The following is a 20,632-nucleotide window of genomic DNA, read 5'->3' on the forward strand; positions in this document are numbered from 1 at the left end:
AACAGAGCTGGGATGGCTCCTTGTTCTGCCTGCTGGGGCCATCCTGCGCAGGGGAAGGACATGCACACACATGTGTGCAGACATACCCCGAATTCAGGGCCCTCTGGCCCATCCTGCCCCAAATCCTGCTTCCTGTCCTGTGGACAGCTCAAGGGACGAACAGCAGAACTTTCAGGGCAGGCACTGCGCTGTGGATACAGGGTGATGATGCTCCTTTGTGCACTATTCGCTGGATGGGACATCTGCTGCTCAGGGAGAGGTGAATAGCCCCAGATACTGTTCGGGTTCACAGGGAGGGATGCAGGGATGTGCCTGAGGATGCTTAGGGAGGCAATGGCAGAGCCAAAAATGCCCTGTGGCACCTGCAGCCCTCTCCCATGTCCCACTGCCTCAGGGCTGCTGCAGTCTCCTGGTCCAGGGCTCAGCTGGGACCCATGGCAATCCCCAGTGCGAGGAGAACAAGTGATGTATTCCCATTCAGGGAATACTCACCGCTCCTCCCAGCCAGCTGGCAAGGTGCATCCTTCATGTCCAGTGCTTCATAGGTGCCAACCTATTGTTTGTTGGGGGAAAAGCCCCATTCCCCAGCATGGGGCTGGCTCCCATGGGCTGCTGCTGCTGTTTGGGGTTCCCTGATGCTGTTCCCACTGTCAGTGGTGGAGGGGGATCTGCTTCCCTTCCCCAGCCACTGCTAATCGCACAGCAGGGTCTCAACTGTGCCAGGAAGGGGGGGACACCCTTTTGCATCCACAAGTGCTCCCCTGGGAAGCAAAGTGCTGCAGGAGCAGCAGGGCAAGGGTTTGGCTGGCGTCCCCATGTGCAGTGGGTGATGGATTCCAGATGGCCCCACAGCACACGGGCCTCACTCGGTGGCAGAGGGTCCTGTCCAAAGGCAACATCCGCCAGGGCTGGGAGGAGGAGGATGAGGAGGAGGAAGATGAGAAGGAGGAAGAAAAGGAGGGGGTAGCTTTAATCCCAGGGCAGTGGCGATCACACGGGGCTGACTCCATTTCTCCATCCCACCCATCCCCTCCAATCCCTGCACTGGAGGCAGTGAAAGCGTGTTTCCTGCTGCCTAAAAATACCTGGGATGCGGGCAGTGGGCGGGGAGGGTTGGCCTGCCTGCCCTGGTGGGGAGTCACACGTAACCCATGCTGTGCCCGTGTATGGGCTTGTGGGGACCATCCCTAGGGCTGCAGGAGGGGAGAGCCTGGATCTGAGCATGGGCTCAGTGGGGATGGGGGGGGCATCCTCTCCCTCTGTATCTGGGGTATGAGAGTGGATTTTAGACAGAGATGTCTAAATGACATGTAAAATGTTTAAAAGAACATAAAAACTGGCTGGAAATCCATCAGGTTTGGGGCTGGTAAGGATAAATATGCCCGTCCTCATCATCTGGGGGGGCTGGAAGGTCTCCTGAGTGTGCAAGCTCCCAGTTCCTCTGGAAGAGGCATGGTTTGGGAAGCAGCCACAGAGCTCTTTGGGTTTCCCACCCCAAGGAAGGCTGGGATTTACCAAGTGGGTTCAGAAACCAACCTCTGAGCTAAAAATGATGGTGATGGACACCTGAGCTTGCAGGGAGCTCCCCCGGGAAGGGATTTCTCCCCCTTGGGTGCAAAGAAGGAGTGCTGCGTCCTCAGAGGGGCTGTGGGACTCACACACGGTGATGCTGCACCCAAAATCCTTGCAGCAGGGGAGGATGAAGCTGGGGTTTGACGGGTGCATCAATGGAGCCATCCATCACTGGAGCCATGCATCACCTGTACCTTGCTCCCAGCAAGAGGTTTTCCTTCCTGGAGCAGCAAAAAGTTTCTCCTGGAAGCTATAAGCACTCACAAAAGTCACGCCTTGAAGCAGGATGAAAAGAACCAAGAGCAACAGAGAAAAGGAAAGAAAAACCCCAACAACCTGCCCCGTGCCCGGGATCAAAGCAAGGCGCTCTTTGGAAGCCCTTGCACAGAAATATTCCCGGTTTCCTTGGCCAAGCACTGCCATGAAAAGCCGCTTTGTTCCTGGGGCCTCGGCCTGCTGTTTGTCCCTGTGGAATTCCAGGGGCTGGGGGCAAGAGCTGGGGCCCAGCCCAGCTCTGACTCAGCGGCAGAGCTTTGATGGGTGCCCAGGGGCAGGATGAGGAATCACTGCTGCTCCTCTCCCTGGCCACCCGCCCACCCACCTCCGAGGGCAGGTATGAGCTACCCAGAGCTATTTATTCCATGAATGATGTGCATCCAAGTGCCCTTACATTCCTGCTCACCTCCTCTTCCGCCCGGATTCCTGTCTTCTCCACACCTCTTCCCAAACTTGAGGCCAAAGTTACACTTTTTGTTTTTCTTCCTTTTTATTTAGCTATTTCTGTGGTCCTGGCCTATTTCATAAGATGCACCTGGAATTTCCCCCCAACATCTGCTTCTAAGTGTGTGTGTGGGGGGGCTCATCTCTGCGGGGCTGGGGACAGCCAGGTTTGGCCAAAGTTCTCTTTGCCAGAGTTAAGGAGCACTGGGGCTCCTGCATCCCCTCGGTGTCAAATCTCCAGGATCCCACATCTCCAGGTCCTGCATCCCGAGGTTCCACATCCCCAGCTCTCAGCCTGAAGGTCTGAGGCTGACTTCAGTCCCTTTAACTGCAGTGCCTCACATCAGGCCAGTTCAAATCCCGCCCAGGTCTGGGACGCGGTCACGCTGACTGGTTTTGATGGATCTGATGTGGGATGGGAAGGGCGGCTCTGGCCAAAGCCCAGCCTGGGAAGCTCGGCCGGGCTCGGTGCAAGGGGAAAGCTGCCCAGAACAGGCCGGCCCTGTGCAGAAACGGGAACCTGCGCTGCTGATGAAAGGTGCTTTCTTTGGGTAGGATGTTTGTGTTTCCTTTGGCAGAGCGGCCGCAGGAGCGCTCACAGCACCTGCGCCGGGCCGGCTGGCTCTGCTCCCGGCGCACCCAGCCAGCCCCTTCCCTTGAAAGAGGGAGGAAAGGGAAAAGGGATGGAAAGCGCTCTGGTGCCGGTTCTGCTTGAAGCAGGCTTGTGGCTGGTGAGTGCCTTGTCTGGGTAAAGACCTCTCCGTGCACGCTTCTCCCCAGAGAAGCTCATGCAGGAGCCCAGGGAGAGGCGTATCTGCCAGTGTGTCTGCTCCCGTGGGATGAAGGGGCACATGCTCCATCTGGGACTTGCCTTTGTGGAACCCTGGGCTACTGTGACAGTTAATGCTCCTCTTCCTGCTCCTTATCCCCCTTCTGGGAACTGGCCCCTGGATTGCTCTGGTTTGCATCAGGGCTGGGAAGTGGAGCCAGCTGGGCCTGAGGCATGGGGCTGGAGGCTGCCTGCCCTCCTCCTCCTCCCTCTCTGCTCCAAGGCTGGGAGAATGGCTTGAGTTTGGCAGGCACGGGGAAGGGAAAGGGCTCTGCAGCCCTTTCTCCCCTTCTCCGCCATGTTCTCTGCCCCAAGGAGGACAAAGCCGTCATGCAAAGGGTGCCACAGCAGCTTGTCCCCCACCCATTGCTTCTCCACAAAGTCAATTTGATTGCCCCAGGGAGAACATTTTGTCATTAGAAAGTGAAGATTTGGTGAAAATTCAGGGAGAAAACAGTAGCCAGTGAAGCGGTTTATCTCAGTCAGGGCGAGACGTCGTTCGTTGAACCTCTCTGGGTAATGGGATGCTATCAGTAGAGAAAGGCTAACACTGGTGTGGGACTGTACCTGTTGAAATGAAGTCGTTGTGCTGGGTTTTTTCCCCTTGCAAGCATTGTCCAGAGTCAGATTTTGTGTTTTCCCATTTTGTTCCAATTTGGATGAAACCTGGCGAGTGAGATGACAAGATTTCCCCTGAAACAGGGATGCTGAATCCATGGCCAACCCTAATGCACCAATTTACTTGAAAGCTGCTGGCCCCTGCTCCAAGCTTGGACTTGATGTTCCAAGGGAAGGAAAAGCTCTGTGTCATAAATTGTTGGGAAGAATTATGGACAATATTCCTCCATCCTCCTTGCGTCTCCCTGGTTGTGCATCCTTGGGGTCCTGCTCCTTCTCAGGCACCTTTCCACCCACCCAGACCCGATCATGGTGGGAACCGGTGTGAGAAGCAGCTGCACTGGCTGCATTTCCATGCTCAGCTGCTTCATTAATGGCAGATGAGTCTCCCATGCATCAACCCCACATAATTGGAGCAGGATGGAGGGGACAGGCCACCATGGCTCTTGTCATTTCTATAAGGAACAAGGAACCATGCAGCCCACCTGAACTGCCTCACCATGTATTTATGAATGTCTGTGATACTTCAAGCTACAACTGGTGGTTGTGCTGCTCCAGCTGCCCAGCAACACGGTACCTATTAAACTGTTAGATTAAAACCAGTCTATTTTAAGAGCTGAAGCCAAGGAGAAGTGGAGTAGCTTTGTTTGCTGCAGCAAGCCCCCGGCCTCCAAACCACCAGTGATGCCTTATATCAAGGCATTTTGGCTGACAGAGGATGGGCTTTGGGAGATGGGTTGGGATATTTTTATCCCATGGGGAAGATCTCCCCCTGAATCTCCACTACAACCACCTCCTGCCTGCCCCAGGGGGAACAGGAAGCCCATGGAAGCACCCCAGGGATTGTCTGTCTATCCATCCGTGTAGGGCCATGCCCGGGACTGCTAGGACATCACCTTCCCCCGGGAAAGGTCCTGTGCATGATGGGGGAACCCAGGGGACTTGCAGGAAGCTCCGTGGCAAGGCTGAGGATGGAAAAATCCCGCGGATCTGCCCTTTCTCTGCGCAGACATCTGAGCTGGGAGGTGTTTTTCTTTCCATCCAGTCAGCACAGCTGCTTGGAAATTTCCTACGCCGGCTCCCAGCTGTAATGTTTTCATAACAAAACAAACTGTCTGGCAGAGCCCTGAAAAACGATTCCCCAATTAGGGACTGACATCTTTCCTGTAATCCCACCTCATCAGCCCTTAGTAAAAGAAATAAACTAAATAATAATAGGAAAGAGCCAGTCCCCTTGCAGCATCCTCCCAGTTTCTCACCCATCTTTCCCCTTTACTCTCCTCCCGTTTAGGCACCCAGGGGTGCTGATGTGGTGGACATCAACCCGCAGCGCCCATGGCTCATCCATTGGGAGTCATACGGCTCCTGCTGCCTCCGGGTGCTATATCTGGGGTGGCCACATCCTTCCAGCACTGAGCACCATCCCTGCAGACAGAGTGGACCTGATCTTGAGGTGCTTTAATATGGGAGATCCTCCTTGCTCACCATAAAGGTCAATGCCTGAGCAAGCTCTCGGGGTCCACTTGGATGCCCTCCACTCCCCAGTGCCATGACCAGGGGCTTTCCAGACCTTTTTGGTGCTCCGGGCCTGTGGGTCACTGATGGGGGGAACGCTGACTCAGCAGCCAAAAAGGCTTACCTGGCACAATGAGGAAATGCTAGCACAGCAGTTTGTTGTAAATGGTCAACTCAGCAGGTTGGAAGAACACCGCTCAGCAGTCTGTAAAAACGTCCACTCATCGGGTTGCAAAAGCACTGAGCCATTTGCAGCCCCAGCCAGACAAGCCATGCATAGACCAGGCCTCCCTTGCCCTGACTGTCGAAGGATGCTGGTGCAGCATCCCATCCCATCCCACTCCCAAGTTTGAGGGCTGAAGCGCCCCAGGTTTACCCTTGCCAGTCCTCACACTTGTCCAAGCCCAAGCCCCAGCCCTTTGGCTGGCCACCGTCAGGCTGCCCTATGCAACTTGAGCTTCTCTTCAGGAGCTCCCAAGACCTCAAATGGAAAATGCAGAACATGCACATGGAGATGTATGTGTGTGGTAAACCCCGTCCCCAAGCACCCCATGTGTGGTCACAGCCTGGGACAGTAAATCCCAGGGCTGTGCTGCTGCATTGCCCAGAGCTCAGCTGTACATCACTGCAGCACTGGGAGCATGCTGTGACGCTCCTGCTAACACCTCCAGTTGAACTTGAGGAGGATCAGCACCACCACCCACAAACTCATTGACTTTTCAGTGGCCCCAGTGCCTGGTGCTCACGGTATTGGGAAACCAACCTGTGATTTCCCACACTCTTGCAAAATCAAGGCTCTAAACCAATGCATCCAGATGAGCTGGGTCCTTCAAAAGGCTGCACCAGCCCTCCCTCCCCTTCCCAGCACCAGGAGCACCATCAATAAACATGGCTTTCCCTGGTGGCAGAGGAGGCAATGAGGCATGCAAGAATGCTGCTGATGGCTCCTGCTCTCTCTAAAAACACTGTAAAAGGAACAGAGGAAAGGCTCCATTAAGGAGCTCACATGTGCTACATGCAGCCCTCCTTTGCGTTGGCCCCAAAAGGGTTTTGGGGCCTGGCTGCTTCAGCTACTGCTTACAGCAAGTTGGACCTCTACAAGACTCTTTAAAGCCTCTGTTAAAGAAGGTGCTCATGGCCTCACAGCCAGGAGACACAAACACAGCTAACACCACGAGAGCCCCACCACGCTGCAGTTCTGGATTTATTAGAAACAGCCGTCAGTACATCCTTCGAAAACATTACATGTCAATGTGCTTTATTGCAACTTTTTATTGCATTTTTTTGATCTAGAGCAAGTAGGCCCAGGATGCGTAGTGTCTGGGATTTAAAAGCCCAACCATCTAGTAAAAGAAAGTACAGCAAAATTGGAACACACCTGGTGACAAGTACAGTGTTGCATTACTGAGCTAGGAACTACAGGATGACTTGTCTGAAAACACTAACATACAATTGGTTTCCTTATGAAGCAGTTTGATTCTTTTCTTTAAAAGTTAAACTACATGAATTCCTTTTTTTAATTTTTTTTTTCCTTTTTTTTTTTCTGACTACACCATAAACGACAGAAGAACAGGTTTTACACAAATAACAAACAAGAGTACCAAAGTTACATGCTGGAATTCATCTGGAAAACAAAACAATTTGATAGCTTCTGGAGAAGCAGGTTCTTAACAGATGCAGTTTCCCTTAAAGAAAATAGAAGTCAAAGAAAAGCAGAAACATTAATGCAAAGGTTATACAAAGGAGTGTGCTGTTATTTCAGCCCTCGATACAAGATCAAACACCCACTCATGCTTTACACTGAACCACACCTTATACAAAGAGTCCACTCACAAAGGGACACGTACCAACACCACCCATTGCACATCAGCTCTGGACAGGGGGATCTGGGGGCTACTGAAACGTGCAAATGCTCCCTGTGCTATGCAGGAGAGCAAAAGGGTTTCTTTTGCTAAACCTTTGCTTGGACCAAAGCTGAATGCTTTGTCCCAGCAAGTAACACCCCAATTCAATTGGGTTTACAAACAAAGTAGGACACCCCCACCCAAGGAAATCCAGAGTTCAGCATTTCAGAAGCACATACGCAAGATGAACACAATAAACTCCTTTTCATTTGACAAAAACAAACCCAATTCTGCCTCAACACATGGCAGAATGTGCTAACAGGGAATTTTGTTTTATTTTTAAGGGGCAGTGCCACTTACAGCTAATGCATATAAATGTGTACGTGAATATATTTTACATATATCTATATACATACAGTACATATACACACGCGCACACGCACACACACACAGATGATGCAGACCATTACAATCCCGTGGTGCAATAAACAGCCAGATATACAAAATCAACAGGTTTCATCAAACATATCTTTGCTGGATGTAGAAGTCACTCACAAAAACAAAACAGACCAAAACCCCCAGCAGCCGACCAAACATGAACCCCCACCATAGCCAACGCAGACTCAGAGGCAGCTTGTGGCTGGCCCCAGCATCCTACAACCCCCCCTCTAAGCAATGAGACTGATGCCGGGTGGGGGGCGGTGGCATTCACCCTTGGAGCCTTTTTTGGTCTTTGGATGCAATCATCGTTCCAAACAATCCTAAGCCTCTTGGCTAAAACCACTTGGAAAGCCATGGATACAGCACTGCTGAGTACAGCGTTGGCCAACGCTGATCTCGCAGGAGCAATCCCAAGGGAAGGTGGCGGAGGGGGACATCAAATTAAAGCTGCTTTCTCTAATACAGGTTGATCAAAGAGGTGGTTTTTTTCAGTCAAAAAGGGCCCGTTCTCACATGTGGTTTTTTTTGCCTCTGAAGCTCACATGGTACTTTTTAAAGGCAAATTTTAGAACAAATGCTGAGTCTCGTCTTAAAATACATTGTCTATGCCAATAGCAATTTAAAAAAATGCTAATTCTGCACTAATTGTATGGAGCTAGCCCCAAAGACCAGCACTTCAAGCACTGTCATGATCTGAACAGTTAACAAGCTAAAGCTCCCTATCTGCCCCTGTGAACAAACAGGAAGGAATTGAAAAGATTTCAAGAGAGATTTGGTTTTTTTCCCCCTTGCCATTTGGTGGAAAATATTTCTGCCCACAGAATGCAAGATTCACAAAAATGTTGGACAAACTTCATCTAACCCCATCCAAAGCTACTCCTCACGCAGTACTTACTTAACTAGCCAAGCTGCTTCATGAACAGGCCCATGTTTATCTAGGCTAGTAACTCAGTTCCCTTCTCCTGGCTGCACACATTTTGCCAAGGGAAATGAGGGGATCAGCAATGCAAGTTCCCTTTTGATACAGAAAGAGGAGTAACTCTTAAGGACTTCTACGAATTTCCTAACCATCTCCTTGCACGCACATTTAAGGAGCGTACCACTGATTATTCCAAAGGGAAGGGTCTGCTTTGGTATCTCCTCTTTCTTTTGTGGTTCAAGACAGAGGTCCTACTTCATGGTCTGTATACTGCTTCAAACTACAACCAGAGGGATGCTTTAGGATGCTGACCCTTCCTCTTCATTAAAGCTGAATTTGAGCAAGCCTAATCCCCCTCCTCTCACAGCATCTTTGTTCTTCAGGAATGTTATTTTGATTTTGCTGTTCCAAAAGCAGAGGTTGCAAATCAACATTAAGGAAACTACACTTAAGAAAACCTGATTTTAAATATGGTCTAAACAAAACAACCCCCAACCTGTCATAGTGCTTTGTAAAACTGCATTTTGAACCTGTCTCTTACCCCTCCTGATTCACCAGCAGTACCTGTTTCATGTCTGCACAATGCAGCAAGCATACAAGACTCACTAACATTTCAGATTTTTATTCCCTGTTAGTGTAACAGAAGTAAAAAATAAACAGACATTCAAAAACAGAAGCAAGATTGTTCAAGTACCAAAGAAGGGGCTTTTCCAAACTTACAAGGTGTGACACTCCTATAGCAAGTCCGCTGTTCTAAACAGCTGCAGCCTTCAATTACAGACATAGTGCCACCTAAGCCTGCAGAGAGGCCAGGATCTGGGACAACCAAGACCCTCCTCCTTCCCCTGTCCTCCCCAAAACAGCATTAAGTGTCAACATCAATTTCCACAGTCCCTATTACAGTTGCCTGGCTCTGTGAAGGACAAACTGATTTTTGCCCTGCTGTGACTAGAATTCAGGTATGATTAAATACAAGCTCTTTTCCTGGGAATGGCTTTTGGTTGTGGAAGTCTTGCTTACACTAGTGTCAGTGAGAAAATAATCAGGCCCATCACATTAAATGGAAAACTTCTTGACCATCTGCCACATCAAGAGAGATGGGTGTGGAAAGAGCATTTATTTTTGGCATAAGACAGAGGGGTGTGCTGGATATAACTCTAGATTGCAACTACCAGTGGTGCAAAGCAGAGACCCAATCTGCTGCTGCTGACAACTAAAGAAACCCCAAAACACAACCCCCAGATCTAGAGCACTCCATTATCGGAAGGTGGACAACCGTATGTTATTGCTTCACATAGCAGTGAAGTGCCTGCTGGGATATCCCTCTGTTTCTAGGTTGGTTCTTCCCATGTTAAGATTACTTGTAATCAAGAAGGAAACTAGTGGAAAAAGATTTGTAACTTACTGACTTCAGAAACATGGCACTGGTGGCTGATGCAATGGGGCCAATGGCAACTGTGGAAGTAGACCTGATTTCCATCCATACAGATACAAAATACTGAATCACCCCTGATCCCTGCAAATATACTTCAAAACAGATTAGAAGAAACTGTGCATATTCGAGTTTCAACACCCCCCACCCCCATTTAACACTGTGCAAAAAATTACTTAATTCTACATATATATTTAATACAATATGGGTCAATGAGATCAGTACTCCTCTAACTGCAGTCTGGTAACAGACAGCTGCTACAACAGTGAGACTATTTCCCCTTTCCTCCTGATGTTTTGACTCTTAAAATGGAAACCTTCTCACATCTTACTGTTTTAAAAGAGCTTGAGTTTTTGTGTGTTGCCTTTATATCCACATTTCCTGTATTTGTTTTAGGTTTAGCAGCTGCTTCTCCTAGTAGGGTCTAATCCTGCAGCTCACAAGCCTATTTCTGATTTCTCAGTCATGCAAATGTAGAGCAGCTCCTGGAAGCCATGGGGTTTCTCCCAGCTCTAACACTACTGAACAAACAGAAGCAGGCTGAACACAATGAGAGCAACAGGACCAAGCCCCTACCCCACGGATCACACCAGCTACACATCAGTTGGTTTTACACCCATTTCCACTTGCTCTGCAAGCGCAAAAAGGCTGCAGACAAAATCTGTGCAATAGCGTGAGTCAAAGGGGAGCAATTGGAGCAGCTGGGACTTCAGATGCCTAAAACCAAATACAGAGAGATGGAGCGGCAAAACACAGCCTCAGAGAAACTGCTGAGGGTAATAGAGCCAAATAGGAGGAACGTGGGCTTAGTCTGCCCATAGCCCTGATCTGAAGGCTTGGGCAAAGCAGAATCTCAAAGAATGCTTCAAGATGGCTTATTGGCTCTGAGTGCATCATTCACAGCAAATACATCACCTGTGATCAGCAGAGAGATCTCGGAGAGTGGGGGGCCAAGAATCCCAACTCACTCACACCACTATAAAACGAAGCTACCTCCATGGATGCCAATGGAATTACACTGTATTTACCTTGGCAGAGACAGGGCCGGAGCCTGGCCCAAGACCTCACAGGATCAGTTAGATTCCACAATGGGGGAACTTCAAACAGCCCCGCTCTGCTATCCTGCTGCTGTCAGTGCTGCGAGGGTGTGCCAGGATTTATGAGCCTGAAAGCAGACCTGTGTTTGTTTAAAACAAAACCAAACCCTACCTAAAAATGAGGCAGATGTGAAACTTCAGCCAGGTTGTCTCTGTCACAAAAGCAGGGACCAGAAAGAAGTGCCCCATCAGCCTCAAATGTTCACACTGCAAATAAGGGGAGAGCCCAGACAGATCACAAGGGCAGAGAAAACAGACACTCCTCTTGCACAGGTTTTTCCACAGGCATGAGGCACCTGGCTATCATTTGTGCCTTTGAACTGCTTTTCCTCATCAAGCATTTGGACTCAGCCCAGCACCAAGGGAACATGAGATGCATAAGAGGTGTGAGAATGACAGCTTTACAGCTACCAGATTAGAACTGCAAATTATCCAAGAGGTAGGGCAAGTTTCTTTAAAAAGAAAAATTTCCATGTCCATATACCACTGAGGAATCCATTCAAGATTTTCACTAAGAGCAAAGGCTGTGTCTCAGTTTTCCTTTTCTTGGGGAAGTGGTAGAGAAGGGCACACAAACAGACATGGGTCACTTTGATGAAACTGCTTGAATGAATTTTCTTCTTCTTGCATAAAGTTTTGGTTAAGTTTTGTACTGTTTCATGTAAAGTGGCATCTATAGAATTCTTTGCCTGAAGATTGTAAATCTGGCTGATTAGAAAGTACCTGGGATAAGTCAGGGTTATTAGTGCAAAAAAAACCATCTCACAGGCATACCAGGCAACCAGACTACCCTTCCTGCAGTGGCTGCCAGTGCTCCAGCCTTGTCACTTCCCTGCTTGTAAAGTCACGGCATTCAGAGAAATAATACTTCTAGTGTAAACATTAAGCATCAACAAGCCTAGCACTGCTGCCCAGGCAGTACAGAAAAGAAAACCCACCACATTTGGACAGGAAATCAGTCCCAGGGTCAGAAATAGGCCTACAGCATTCTCAGACCTGCATGACTGTCTGCTTCCTGTCCTGCACAATGGGTGCATTGCAAAGGAACTGCTTCCAGCAATAGGAACAAAAGTAACATTCAAGGTTGCACACTGAACAATTACTTTGCCAGTTGTGCTTTGATGCCAAGTGGTTTAGTTTGCCAAACTTAGCTCTTTTTCATTTTAGAAGCTTTAAGGAATGGAAATAAGATGCTTTGTATACTTTCAAGTGAGGGGATTTATTGGATGGGTTGTGGTACTTGATGAAGCCCAGGACTACTCCCTCCAGTATCTGACAGCTGCTCTTGTCAAAGGATGGTACCAAGCATCCAGTAACTGAGGAATACAGCTCTCTTCCTGTGTTTTGCATCGTGTCTGATAACTACAAGGGAATTTAGATGATACCAGTGTAAAATCTTGCTTGGCTGCAGTGGTGGGAGAGTTCAGAACCTAGCTTTCAAACAATAAATTAGAAGAGATCTATAATTAGCATGCTCACTTCTGTGCAACTGGAAGTGACTACACCTCATGAAAGAATTTGGAGCAATAAGCCATCCAGAAGCATTCGATTGTACCTACCTCTTTATACGAAAATCAAGTGTTACAAGAGTCTGTCATTGTTCAGCAAGAGAACTGCAACAGGTGAGTGCAAGCTTCATTCTGATTTACATTCTGAAGCACAGTATCATTAAAAACTGAAAACAGAATCCCAAGCTAAGAAATGGGAGGAAAAGGGGGTGAAGAAAGAGGAGAGTAGGCAATTACATCAGATCAGATAAATCTAGTGTTTTGAAGCCACACAATGTTTAGCTTTTCCTTTTATTTGTTTCAAGTTTTGGTGTAGAGAGTATGTGCAGATGCTAATGCAACCTTCCCTGTAAGTGCTCGATCTAGCAACGAACAAAGTTTTGGTGTGTTCAGTTTGGTTATAAACGTTTCCTTTAAGTGAAGACCTGTAGTGCCATTGAAACCAAAACTTTGTTACTGTTGGCAAAAAAATAAAGCAACTTTTCTTTACAAGCATTTTTCTGCTTAAATTAAAAGCCTGAAGCTTTCCCATAATTCCTTTGGTCTTCTCTCACCAAATTCCATGCTACCTCAAGACAAGCCCTCTTTCGGAAGTTCGGCTGAATCGCACTGAAGCTGCTAAAATTAACAGAGAAGAATTGCTGTGGTAAAGTTTCCCCCTAGTTTCTTGGGAGTTTAAGACTGAAAGACATTACTAATGCCTCAAACAGAGGCTTCAAATTGTCTCTACGAGAACAAGAGAAAACAAAATCCGATCAGAAGTTCCACTGAAGGTTCCACTGAAGGTGCCTGGCAAAAGATTATCTCCACAAAACGATGTTTTGCTTCCAGTATTTTTGTATGCATTGTGTTGAGTTTATTCCCCTCATAAGGAAACAAAAGTATCAGTGTAAAAGCACAGCTGAGCTTTTAAGGTAGCACCAGGACACCTACACCCAAGTTGTCATCTTGTTGCTGCTAGGCCTCTTTTTGATTCACATTCACAGAATCACTTCTTGTGCAAAACAAGCAGTCTAAGGAGAAAGAATGCCCTCCAAGTTCTAATAAAAATTGTAGAAAAGAATCCAAGATAGCCAACACTTTCCTCCTCCCCAAAATTTACCTGCAGAGAGAGGGGGGCATCTGTGCGTAGACAGGATAGGCAAGCCTAACATTTAGGGAATCATTGTGTTGGACAAGGGATGTCTGCTGGTAATGAAGAACCAAATCCTTAAGTGTGCTGTACAGGTTATACGGTTCTGCAAACCCGTAACCTCTTGGAGTGCTGTAGATCACACAGTGTTTCACTTCTCCATCAGCTCTGCAAAGAAAAGAAACAGGAGAGTTTAACATCAAAGGACAAACCCAAAGTGACAGTCTATTAACAATTAACTAACACAGCAACCTGCTAGTCACTAAATTACATAATGGAGGATCCAGTAGATGCAAGTAGAGGAGATTAATATAGTCTGTGAAGAAACACTGCTTCAGGGCATACGATTAAACACTCTTGCATAATAATCCACATAAGAGGCCTCTTCTACCCCAGCAGTAGAGTTTCCTAGTGCACTGCTCTCCAAATGATTCTTGGAAAAACAAAAAGTCAAGAGCTTAACCAAGAAGATAAGCACCTAAACTCCGCCACGACTTTGAGCTCAACTTATCTGGATACCTTTCCACTAAGTGAAGCAGCCAAAGCCCACAAATTCTTAGGGCCTAAAGAGTATTTCATGAAATGCAGCACTAGGCTTCAGTGTGCATTTTTTTAATGTGAAGCATGGCATGAGTTCAAGGTGGTTCATTATCTGAAGTCATAGTGACTGAGTCCCTAACTTGGCAAAGCAGTTACTGCAACACAGTATTTCCAAAGCTGCTAGAAAAAACTTATGTGCCAGAAAGATGGAGTATTATGTTATCCCTGTACTGGAGCCTATTATAATCCAAGTCACATGTAGGAACAGGTTACATTATGTCAGCCCTTTCCTAGCTTGTGGTACAATACCAACCAAGCAAAACCATCTGATGAGCAGAGTCACTCCAGTGACAGTGATAAACAGTATCTTGAACATAGCAAAAACTACAATCTTCAGTTGCTTTGAGGTCATATACCTTCATATATTTATTTCTCAGACTTGCTTTCAGAAGTAATTAACTTCATGTGAAATAAATCAGTGAAAGCCATTTTGCACTCCAGAGCAGGCTTGAAGGATTTTTAGATAATGGAATCAGAGTATTTCTGACCTCCATTACACCAGCATAAAATGAAGAGAAACACAAGAAATCAATGCAAGGCTGTGTGAATGTCATAAAAAATACGGCTCACAAATAATGCCTCCTCTGAAGCTTCACTGTTACCTTAAACATACAAGATCTACAGTTGGGCATGTCTGAAAATGGGAACAGAAGATACTAGAGCTTTACAGACCCATTTACCTTCTTCCCATGTGTTCCTTGTCAGGGAAGGATATGGGAGAATTTGGCCTTAATTTATGTAAGACTGTAGAGCTTCAAGTTGGGATACTTCAGAATTTTGTACTAGCTACTGTGGTGACTGCAGAGACTACAGTTACTGCACATTCAAAGCACATTTGTTTGCAACAAAGCTTTTACCATGCTAGTCTTCTTGCAAACACTCAACACATTCCAATGGGTAGGCCTAGGCTATGCCTGGCTTTTGTTCTCCAAAATAAAGAGCTGTGGTAGAGATTTATGAATTGAGCAGTTAGAACGAGAAGGAAAATAGACTTACACCACAGAACAAGCATAACACCCTTTCTTGCTACTCTCGCGAATTAGAAATGCTCCATCAGGTTTCCCACAGAGCAAGTCTTCTGCTTGGATACGGTTGAGATCTCCCACAAACCAAGTTTTCTCATCATGATGTGGCAGGTTTTCATCTTCTTCATTCACAAAGTATGTGCTGAAGCAGAAAAAAAAATTGTTAACTTAACCAGTGGTCAGTAAAGGAGTTAATAAACAGAGTGATTTATCTCTGCAGAAGTCATTCAAAGAAATACCAGAACATAGCCAAACTGGGAAGTCAGACTCCTAATGGACAGATATTAAATGCTTCAACTACAAACTTGACTGTTCCAACTTTGTTTAATCCTCTGTGTTTCAGCAAAGTTGCTGCTTCATGTCACAAAGTTCCCTCCAAGAATTTCTCCCTTTTTCTGCAGTTCTTTTTTCTACAGTCCTTTACTGAGAGGACTCATGTTTTGTATTACTGATCCCACAACAGAAAACACTTATTAATGGAACACTTCTCAGTAAAATCATATATATAGTGACACTTACTCATCAATATTTTCATTTTTGATCCCCAGCCAGTCGTTTATTCGCTTCTGTCTCACCCCTTTGTGATTGAGCCATCTGCCAGAAGAAGAAAGCATTAATACATTACTTTAGGGTACATGTATGGTTGGTTGGTTGTTTTTTTTTTACTGAGCAAGCTGAAGCTTAGACACAAGATAACAAAACAGTCTGGGGCTTAGTTAGTTCTCCAGCAGCAGAAGCCACAAGAAAGATCATAGATTCCATAAAAGCACTTCCTTGCATCATCATCTGAGATGCCTCCTTTACTGGACACAGCAAAAAGAAGCCATGAAGTAACCTCTTTAATGGAGAAAGAAGAGGGTTGTTGAGCTGAGGCAGAGGTACTGCCTCTGCACAGTGCAGTCCAGAAAAGAAGTGGAATATAAGTTGTGATAGCTGCCTTTTTCTCTTGGAAAAACAAAACGGGTATTGCCATTGGCTTCTTCTAACCAAAGACCACCTTTTGAGAGTGTTTCCCCTCTGTCTTCTGCCAGAACTCTAGTGCACTGACTCCAGCCCAAGGACTTTAGGATCTGGATAAAAGGTTGTCAGTGAAATCAAGGGTGGGTGTGAGCAACAGCTGCCACACCCAGCACAAAAAATATTAACCTCTGTTGTATTAGAAGGCACAGGTTCAATGTATAGCTCATTTATATTAAATGCTTTATTTACAGGAGTTACAGAATGTGCACCTAGTTGTGGCAGGCTCTTGCAATCTCTAATGAAGTCATGAAAAGGCCAACCAATTGCTCAGACATCCCATGCCAGAACATAGTACCTTAGCACACACAGAACTCTGGTTATGAAAAGAGAATTAAATTCCTATTATCACAGTGGAAACAGTCATTGATCAGGTTCATCAGAAACACTCTTCTGAGGTACAGGTCAGGCTTACTTACACAAGATACTGATCTCTGATTTTGCGGAGCTGAATTAAGTCAGGCTTGATACTATTCATTTTCTTATCAGTCTCCCTGTTGTCCAGAGCTTGTTTCTTCAAATCTTGCTCCAGGCGCATTTTGCTATCATGGATCTCACCCAGGCGTGATTTTAATTTTTCATAGTTCATCATGATCCTGCAAACAAGTGTAATATTTGAGAGTTGAAACCAGTATAGAAGGACTGACCCTTAACAGTAGCACTTACATAACTGTATCACAAAAACTACCATAATAGCAACCCCTTCAATTGACAGCCTCATCTTAACTTGAGAATTACTGTAAGAGCAGCAGAAAAGACCTCTTGCCAGAAGGCCTACAACCTTTTTACATAGTATGAACCTTCTATTTACCTTAATACATTTCCTTCTGGAAGAGATGCAGGAACAAGTTTTCTCTAGGAAGGTAAGCTAAAACAGATTCTTCCCTCACTGTCAGATTCTTTTTTTGGTATATCAATTATGCAATCCCACTATGGCTATGAGTACTAGCAAGACTTCAATTACTGATCAAGAGCTACCAGGAAGTAATGCTGCCTGTCTCTTTATTCAAGGTAAGTTTGCAGGTTTGGTACATTTCAGGAAAATCACTTATTTTCCCTGTTAATCGATCTTAAGTCAGAATGTAGCATCACAATCATGTAACAAGATTGTTACAGGTGACTGCTTCCAGTCTGAAAATCTCCTTAAGGTTACCTTACCATGATTCATAAAGCAGTGTGTCAAGTTAGGCATTATACCTGGCATCTCTTCAAAGACCCAGAACACATACATCTTTTCCTGCTGTTATCTTCACAGAAGGACAATTTCAAATGAGGCCCTTACTGAATGTCTGTTAGATGACCACTGTCCACTAACAAGTAGTGACAATTAAATACTGATCTACTTTGGAAATGATTAAAACTGATTATGGCCTATAACATTTACCAGATCTATGTACATTTCACAGTTTGCAAGTAAAGGTTTTCTGGAATTCTATTTGAATTTGCTCAGAATATAAGTGGGATAAGCAAACTAAATCATTATTTCCTGATCTTCTCCTGGTCCTCATCACAGTAGCTTGATTTACTGCAGTCAAGACAGAGAATAATCCAGAGATCTCCCACCTCTTCTGTCTACAATGCAATTCATCAACAGAACAGGGCTTTACTGAAGGTCCAGACACCTTGGGGGAAGGTCTCAGAGAAAAGACCGAGTTTATTAAGTGATTTATATGATACAATATCAATAAAAATTTCACAGGGGTGCCAATGGGGACACTTGTTCTTCCTTATAAGCAAGTACAACTAGAGAGCCTACCGTTCGATTTCTTTGTCGTTTCCCTCCCTGCGAAACCGCTCAATGTATTCTTTGCTGTATCGCTCTTGTGAGTGGCACTGTTCCTCAAATATCTTAATAGTTTCATTAAATGCTTCAATTGCGGTCCTCTTCATCTGAATTTCCTATGTGAGGAAAGAGTCCATCATTTGTTCATGCAAGAATGAGGCAATACACAATGCAAGACTCAATTATGCTTCCTAAAATTGACTGAGATGAACTTCCCCCACCCCTAAGTCAAGACATGATAGATCAGTTAAATTTAGTCAAATATCCAAGCACAGTCAGGGAAGTACAGGGAAGACTTACTCCCTGTAAGTCAAACCTCCTCCCCCACATGATGCTCTCCATTAGGCTGCAAACCCCTCAAATATTTTAGTCATATTTTCCATCTTAGTTTACAGGAAAACTGCCAGCAAACCTCCTCTCCATGTATGAGCTACTTACTTTACAAGAAGCAGTCCAAATACTGTATTCACACTTCCTTAACTCATAATATCTGCTAACTGATTTGAACATGCCTTTATAAGAAACCTGGACAAGCCCCTCTACAATTCTCACTACAGCATACAACAGCTGGAAATACTCAGCAGCCAAGACAGAAGTTGGCAGTCAAAGTTTGCAGGTGATGGCCTTCACCACCACTCTACCTTATACTACAAAGTTCAGCTCCTCTTTCTTCCTGCCACACACCATACTTCTAGGACTACTGACAACAACTAATATTCACTGAAACCACCTTGCTCTGTTCCACAATTTACTAGGTTTTTTCCCTTGCATTTTCCGACCTTGGACTGCCTTTGTTAGCTGTAACAGGTTAATATAATTTTCTTCACTTTTTAAGCAACAAGAAACAGACTCTACAGATAGCTAAAGCAGAACCAACCTGTGATGTTCTAGTATATTCTTCATACAATTTGTCATACTCTTTACTCTTCTCCTGATATTGAGCATGGTATTCTTGAAGCTTTTTACCTACTGCATCTATATTATCTTCTTTCACCAACTGATCCTGTGTGATACAAAAAGCCATTAAGAAGTCTTCAAGCAAAGCAGCTTTTCCTTCAGAGTATTCATTTGTCCACTTATGCATATTTGCATCTTAAATTAGCATAATTTTTATAATCAGATTTCTACGCAACAAAAACAGTGCATCTAAAATCCCCCTTTCTCCATGCAAGAAGTTCCACAGTTTACAGACAGTAGGAACTGAAATTATGGGACATTAAGAACTACGCCAAAGTACCGTGTTTCCAAAACCACACTACAGTTAAGCTCTAGGATGGCTAACCCCTATTGGAGAAAGGAAAAAGAAATTGCTCGGAATCTGAAGTTAAAAAATCAGAGTACCCCTTATTATGAGCAAGGTGAGCTCGAATAAGAAAAATAAATCACATTTCACATACAGAAAACAACATTATATACACATTTGCAATTTTCTTCTTGTCTGCACTAATAGTTTTTGGGACCTGATGAAGATCTTACCTGCTGGTACCGGGACACCGGATACATCAACTTCACATCAAGCTTCGGGTTATACTGAGCAAGAGACTCATTGCGGTAATGGTTGATCAGTTCCACGACTGAATTAAACGTCAGTGGATCAGAAAAGCCGTATTTCCCATCCCGATGGTAGATCTTTATCAGTTTGTTGTTGCCACCCTTCCTGTAAAGTGGCACAGCCATTTAGAGGTTTTACTCCTATCCCTCTTCAACACTAAGGCTGCTAACAAAGACACCAGCGAAATTCCTGGCAAGTGGCTTTGACATTGTACACTTCATAATGATTCTTTACATACTAGCAGATATTAGGTAGTTTAAGAGTCAATACACACAGAATTATGATCAGATATTATTTGAACAGGAGCAAAGCCCAAAGTAAATCTCTTCCTATGTGTTCATTCTGGAGTCAGCTTATGGTATTTAAGACCTAGCATTGCCAGAAGTTTTGCAAAGGAAAAGAAGTATGCTTAAGGCTAAATAGAGAAGCCATATGAAAACCCAAACCCACTATTTCCTGCAATTTGGGGTCACTAATAGTATACAACCGAGTATACATTTATACAGTGATTAACAAGTCTTTTGAGTTATGGCTGCTAATACAGGATACACAAACCTAAACAAAACCCTTTGAGGATTACAAGAAGGTTGCAAGTTTAGGACTTTACATAATCCAGATTTATACATTCTAGTGGTTTCCAAAAATATAGTGCTTATTTCTTCCTTTTTTTAACCAGCAGACTATTTAGACAATATCCTGTCCTTTCTGCACTCTCAATTTTGGTTCCCAAAGACATCTGCATTCAGCAAAATAACCAAATCATGCCAAACCTAGACAGCACAAGCTGTGAACTTCAAGGTCAAAGTCAAAGTAGAATTTAAACTACACCCTTGGGGTCAAACCTGTCATTAGACAACAGAATTTCATGGCAAGATCAAACATCTACTGTATCGTAGTAACTCCCAAAGGTGTGCTACAGCAGCAGTGGCTTATGCACCTTGTCCATTTGCCTCTAACAACCAGTTCTGGGAGTCTGGCAGAGGGAAGTGGCTGGACAGGCTGGGCAAGGCACCAGCAGCTAGTCACAT

At 45.3% G+C, this 20,632-nt stretch overlaps 1 protein-coding gene across 3 annotated transcripts in view; it reads right to left on the reverse strand.

Moving 5' to 3' along the window:
• Positions 1-6,440: 6,440 nt before the first annotated feature.
• Positions 6,441-20,632, reverse strand: part of PIK3R3 (phosphoinositide-3-kinase regulatory subunit 3) — a 79,738-nt gene continuing 65,546 nt past the window's right edge. For 2 of the 3 annotated variants that reach the window (XM_062623000.1, XM_062623001.1), the window contains 7 exons: positions 19,529-19,709; positions 18,930-19,055; positions 18,026-18,168; positions 16,689-16,865; positions 15,772-15,846; positions 15,224-15,394; positions 6,441-13,795 (listed from right to left, as the gene is read on the reverse strand). In XM_062623000.1, coding sequence (XP_062478984.1) covers positions 13,594-13,795; positions 15,224-15,394; positions 15,772-15,846; positions 16,689-16,865; positions 18,026-18,168; positions 18,930-19,055; positions 19,529-19,709 — 1,075 coding nt within the window. In that variant the 3' untranslated portion in view covers positions 6,441-13,593. The remainder of the gene's footprint in view (positions 13,796-15,223; positions 15,395-15,771; positions 15,847-16,688; positions 16,866-18,025; positions 18,169-18,929; positions 19,056-19,528; positions 19,710-20,632) is intronic. The other variant, XM_062623002.1, reaches the window with a different exon arrangement.

The sequence above is a fragment of the Pezoporus occidentalis genome, unplaced genomic scaffold, assembly GCF_034315485.1.
Source record: "Pezoporus occidentalis ecotype Australia unplaced genomic scaffold, CSIRO_AGI_Poc_V1 ctg25, whole genome shotgun sequence".
NCBI classification, from domain to species: domain Eukaryota; kingdom Metazoa; phylum Chordata; class Aves; order Psittaciformes; family Psittacidae; genus Pezoporus; species Pezoporus occidentalis.